Source organism: Pyrus communis, chromosome 11, assembly GCF_041283825.1.
Source record: "Pyrus communis isolate YQ-2024b chromosome 11, ASM4128382v1, whole genome shotgun sequence".
In the NCBI taxonomy this organism is placed as follows: domain Eukaryota; kingdom Viridiplantae; phylum Streptophyta; class Magnoliopsida; order Rosales; family Rosaceae; genus Pyrus; species Pyrus communis.
The window spans coordinates 25,487,627-25,493,684 of record NC_142575.1 but is presented as its reverse complement, the minus strand read 5'-3'; the positions used below and the strand labels follow the sequence as shown (position 1 = coordinate 25,493,684).

General features: G+C 37.9%; 1 protein-coding gene across 1 annotated transcript; it reads right to left on the bottom strand.

Moving 5' to 3' along the window:
* Positions 1–1,050: 1,050 nt before the first annotated feature.
* On the bottom strand, positions 1,051–4,774 carry LOC137742297 (tryptophan synthase beta chain 1). The gene is made up of 5 exons (XM_068482128.2): positions 4,149–4,774; positions 3,165–3,521; positions 2,183–2,625; positions 2,003–2,097; positions 1,051–1,514 (listed from the first exon to the last, which is right to left on the bottom strand). Exons 1-5 carry the CDS (start codon positions 4,500–4,502, stop codon positions 1,339–1,341), a joined length of 1,425 nt encoding a protein of 474 aa, XP_068338229.2. The 5' UTR covers positions 4,503–4,774; the 3' UTR covers positions 1,051–1,338.
* Between the last annotated feature and the right edge of the window lie 1,284 nt (positions 4,775–6,058).

Genomic DNA, 6,058 nt, shown 5'->3' with positions numbered 1-6,058 from the left:
GATGAGAAACTCTCAACATATCAAGTAAGTGAGGAACGCTAGACTCAATTATTTGGAAAAAAAAAAAAAAAAAAAAAGAAAAAGCTCTAAAAATGCCAGTAAACCTAAGCACTACAAAGTTACTAATTATACATGCAATACAAAGACACTAGTCAATTCAAGGATCTTTCAAATGCATTGTATCTCGCCATTTTCAAGTTTCCCTTTCTAATCCTTGTAGTGCATTCCTAGAGAGTATAGTCAAGTTTTAAGAAATTTTAAGGTCCTTCATCCAAACATAGTAATGATAGTCTTATCATATATTTATACCATCTTTCTAATAGATATAGGATCCACATACGTTGGTGGGTCCGACCTCTATTAAAAAGATGATACAAATATATAATAAATGTAGCACTACGCATATAAATACGGCAGCCACACGTAGGCAATTTAGATCGATGACGTAGAGCCTAGAGCATTTGCATATGTGTCCTACAATTTAATGACATGTTTAGCAGGAATAGAGGACTTAAGGAATCCTGGAACGTAGAAATAAGAGAAGTAAAGAATGAGTATCGGATGAGCAACTCCTCTTCTTAATCTCCATTAAAAAAAAAAATAAAAAAAAAATAAAAAAATAAAAAATAAAAAAAAACCCTCCACTACTTAATCTCGTTCCTGGATTAGTGTTTTATTACTAGTTCTAATTTTGAGTTCAGACCCACGTACATTTTGATTCCTAACTTATGTGTTAATAAGCATGGAATAATTAGAAATTGAAATAATTTTCATCCTTCTCATTTGCATTCCAAGTAAATAAACATGTCACTAGGATCAGCAAACGAAAATACGTAAGTTGTCTATTCCAATATGTCAAAAAAAGGCATAGACGCTAGTAACGGAAGTTTTTTCAAGAATGCCTCCACAGGAATCCTAGAGCAAATCAGACGAACCCTAAATGATATTGGGAGATGGAATTGATTTAAATGAAGGAGGTTTAAGGTTCTAGACTAAAACCAGTTGATAACATTTTATCGAGGGTTTTGTAATAGCAATCCATCACAAATATTCAGATCAAAATAGAATTGTGTATTTTCTCATTGAAATTATTCAAGTTACATTATACAGCAAAACCAAAGAAACTCGGAACATTACATAAAAAACTGGTTTAAGTCCTTCAAGAAATTTGTAACAGCAGACTTAGGCTGTTCTTCCTTTGGTTGGCGGAAGCCTCTTTGGCATCCGCCAACCAAAAAGCATACTGCTTTTCTAAGCCTTCTCTATAACTGTGGCTGCCCATGGTCCTTTTACTTTTACGAAGACGGTTCTTTGGTTTGCTCATTCATGGCAGCAGCATTAAAGCTTCAAGTGCTTGATGGCGGTTTGAACATCCTTATCCCCTCTGCCACTGCAGTTAAGCACGACTTTGGCCCCGTCAGGGAGAGTAGGGCACAGCTTCTCTAAGTACGCCAGCGCATGAGAAGTCTCCAGAGCTGGAATTATCCCCTCCAGTCTAGATAATCGTTTAAAAGCTGCATAGACGAAGAAAAAAAATTATTTTGTACAAAGGTGAAAAGAAATCCATTTGAACCAAGACAATCGAAAGACGGAGACTTCCTTCTACCAGAAATATAGTTAAAATATGAAGAATAAGGGATAATGAGTGAATGGTAGAAGCATTATAGGATTATGTCATGATGTAACCAAGGACTATGCGTTAAGCTTCAAACGGAAGGCAAAGATAAGTATGGTCAAAGGACTTACGACAACGAGCATCACAAGGACACTGCTACTATGAAACAATGGCAAACATCAAAGCTTATTTGAGGTCTCCACTTCTTTGCAGTGTCAATACATTAAACTTAAGATGGAATGGCAACCAAGGACAAAACACATCAATGCTCGATATGTAAAACATATATTCATCTATAAATAACAACATGATGCATAACAGGAATACTTCCCCACACTGAACAACCAATTAAGAACAGTCAAATGATAAAATAAATCCAAGGTATACCTTCTAATGCTTCTTCATCAGTAATGCTATAGTATTCAGCCCGTCCCATGTCTTTCAGAAAACTATGCTCCGGACCAACTCCAGGGTAATCCAGGCTAAATGCCACACAAAAACCATACAATTAATAAATTACAAGTCGTACAAAAATTGATAGACAAAAAATCCAATTAATTGTCATACCCTGCACTTATAGAATGAGGCTCAATAATCTGTCCATCATCATCCTGTAACAGGTAACTCATAGCTCCATGCAAGACCCCGACTTCCCCTTTGGTCAAAGTTGCAGCATGCTTCCCACTGTCCAATCCAAAGCCTGCCGCCTCCACCCCAATCAGCCGGACATCTTTATCGTCAACAAACTCATGGAAGAGTCCCATGGCATTTGAACCTCCACCAACACAAGCTACCAACACATCTGGTTTCCCTCCCCACTTTTCCAGCGCTTGTTTTCTTGTTTCTCTACCAATCACCTTGTGAAAATCCCGAACCATCATAGGGTATGGATGTGGACCAGCAACAGAGCCCAAAATATAGTGAGTTGTCTCTACATTAGTCACCCAGTCCCTTATTGCTTCTGAAGTAGCATCCTTCAATGTGGCTGTCCCAGAATGGACTGGTCTAACCTGTATTTCAAAACAGGAAAAGAAATTGCAGTTCAAAGGATTAATAAGACCAATATATCTGGCTTATGTAAAGATTTACAGTTTACACCTTATCGCAAAATGTTCAGATTCTCAAGAAAACGAATAAACAAATTTAAAAGTACTCGTCATCAGTGTTAAATTCAGTTATTTGTGCTATAAAATGAATATACATTTTCTGTATACAGAGAAGATAAAATTTGTATGATGTTCATGTTCTGATCAGCAACCCTATCTTGCTAAATCACGCCAGACAAGATATAATGTGTGATAAATTTCATTACTTGTAAATATGAGAGCTTTAAGGTAAAATATATATGCACAGACAAGATATTAACTACAAACACTACATATTAATAGTATGGAACATTCCACAGAAAGATCAAGAAACATATGCACAATCTGTCGCCTGTCGGTCCATTCCAGTTTTGTAAAACATTCAATGTTCGGCTTATAAATGTAGGCTAAATTAAATAATTGAAATTACATTGCTTAAAAGAAGTTGCAGAATCATGACAAACCTCAGCCCCTAGAAGCCGCATTCTGAAAACATTGAGGGATTGCCTTTCCATATCTTGGGCACCCATGTAGATGATACACTGCAATCCAAACCGAGCACAAACTGTGGCAGTGGCAACGCCATGTTGTCCTGCTCCAGTTTCAGCAATAATACGTTTCTTGCCCAATTTCTTAGCAAGCAATGCCTGGGCAACGGCATTGTTGATCTTATGAGCCCCAGTATGGTTAAGATCTTCCCTCTTCAGGTAAACGTGAGGCCCTTCGCCATTGGGGCGTTTGTAGTGCTCAGTCAGCCGCTCCGCAAAGTAGAGCGGAGTCTCCCTGCCAACATAGTCCTTCAAAATTCCATTCAATTCGTTCTGCAATATCACGCATTCTTCGTCAGTAAAAATACTGTATAATTCCCAAAGCATAAATATATCTTCGTCCCAATTTTAATACTTAGTGTATGCATCCTACAATATATCGGATCGAAGAAAAAAATGTGAAAGATAAGAAAATCATCAATCACAACAATCTTTGTTAATTAGTCCTAAATTGTTCCTACAGACGCCACACAACAACAAAAAATCGCAAACATTTGAATAAAACAAACCGTAAACAGAAGAACAACTGCTACAAATTGAAATTCTCTAACAAATTGGATGCAACAATGAGAATTTCCAAATCCCAAAAGTTGAACAGAGCCAGGTACTCCACAATCGAGTTTCTCCATCCACAATGCCTTCCCAGTTCGATTCATTCTTGAAAAACATTGCGGAAACTTGATTCAAATAGCTCTATTTCATTCATTCCTCTCACAATTTTTTCTCTCGAAAACATTTCCAATGCGAACAAGCGCTTAAATTTACTTCTCCAACCATAACTTACAGAATCGAATTTCGAACCAATTCATACAAAATTCTCAAAAAACAAAAAACAAAAATTCACATTCATTTATAAAAAGAAAAGAAAAACAGGAACGGAAGAAGCAAACTTGACAGGACCTGAAAGCCTTCGTCATCAGCGAGAGCGTGAAACGCGGCCTCGAGCTCGGTGAGCGCGTGCATTAAGGTCTCGGGGACGTACTTGCCGCCATACTTTCCGAACCGGCCGAACGAATCGGGGCGAGGCAGAACCGGGAAGGCGCCGTTGTCGTTCTTCTCGTCCATCCGAATAGCGGCAGAATCCCGGGTGAGAGTGCAGGAGATGGAAGTAGGGGCAGCGGTGGCGCGGGAGGTAAATTTGTAGAACTTGAAGGGTAGTTGGGTGGAGGAGGAGTAGGGTTTTGCGAGCGGCAGGGCGATTAGGCAGTGGGTTTTGCAAGTAGTGGAGGCGCTACCGGAGGCTGCTGCTGCCATTAATGAGGTTTCGGAAGTGACGCCCACACAATTGAGACAGAGAGAGACTTCGGTTTTTTTTTTATATTTGGAGTACAGTTTTCAGAGAAACGTCCGAGTCTTTTAGTACGATTTTTATAGCCGCTCGGACAAAAGGTAAAACCAATCTGCAGATTCTCTGCCGAAATTTCTTGAAGGATATCGAAAATTTTGCAAAAATGCTCTGTTTACTATTTATTAGTATTTGCCTAAGTTGTGTATGAACATATTTTTTTAGAAAATGAAAATGAGACGCAACATATTTTTTTAGAAAATGAGAATGAGAAAGGTAGAGAGGGAGAGAACGTGGAAGATTTTTGTTTTTGGTTTTTTGTTTTTAAATTTAAATATTGAAAGTATTTTAACATCATTTGTATATGATATTTCAATAAAAAATAGTAAAATTTGGACGTGAAATTACATTATTGTTCATCATTTTTTTTGTGTGATAGAAAACTAATTTGTTTTTTCACCCTTCTTTAGTTGACAAAAAAATGTTTCATTAATTAGTAGAGAATTGGGGTGTGATATTCACACACTATTTTTTACTTCACACACAATCTTTTAATTTTAACCGTTCAAATCACATGAATTGAAGAAAATCAAAAGATAAAATCAATAAAAGGTGTGTGAGAAGTAAAATGAGTGGTGGATATCACACCCCTTTGTACTATTTTTTGTACTCTCTCTATTAGAGATGAGACTTGAATATGTTGGTAGGTCCTACTTCTATTAGAGTGATAGTAAAAATTAGGATAAATATCAGTTTACTACTTTCATGTTTTGTGGTTTTCAACATTTAGTATATGAAGCTTTTTTCGTCCCAGAGTCATACCTAAAGTGTTAATTTTGGAATAGTCTCATACATCCGTTAGTCAAACTGTTAAGTCTCCCGTTAACTGATGACATGTCACTCATGTGGACAATGATTGGATGCCATGTGTCATTAAAAAAATTTAAAATATTAAATTAAGTAATTAATTTTAAAATATATATAAATAAATAAATAAAAACCAGAACATCTTCGTCTTCCCCACCCGACACCTCTTCATCCCCTCCACCCCCTCTACCCCTTACCCATCGACACCATTCCCTTCCTTGATACCCACCCTTACCACCAAGCCTTTTCTCCTTCCCCAGAAACCCAACCCCTTCCCTTCCCCCAAAATCCCAGGTGCTGTGATGGGGTTTGACGAATGTCCAAATTAGTACAACGGTTGAGGAATGGAGCGAAGGCCATCCCCACCGCGCCAACATCGAAGACTGTGGAGGTTCCGGCGGTACCTGGGATCTTCCCCAATTCCTTGATCCTGGAGCTCAAAGTTTGCCTTGTACTCACTTGCCGTGCCAAATTTTCCTCCACAAACTTCTCCTCTACAGCTTAAGTCTTCAAAATCATAGCTTTGGGTGGTCGACCCCTCCCTTGTCTGCAACCTTAATTTTTTTTATTTGTTCTATGTAAGCAACCAAAACCCGCTCTCTTTAGAAAATGAGAGATGTCTCTCATTTCTCACACATTTTTTAAACCTTCACAGGCA

Excerpts from the sequence above, each read along its gene's own strand:
- LOC137742297 (XM_068482128.2), bottom strand. The coding sequence starts at position 4,502 with ATGGCAGCAGCAGCCTCCGGTAGCGCCTCCACTACTTGCAAAACCCAC. Across the intron at positions 3,522-4,148 it reads CTGATGACGAAGGCTTTCAG|AACGAATTGAATGGAATTTT; the intron begins GTCCTGTCAAGT and ends GTGATATTGCAG. Across the intron at positions 1,515-2,002 it reads TGATGAAGAAGCATTAGAAG|CTTTTAAACGATTATCTAGA; the intron begins GTATACCTTGGA and ends TCGTCTATGCAG.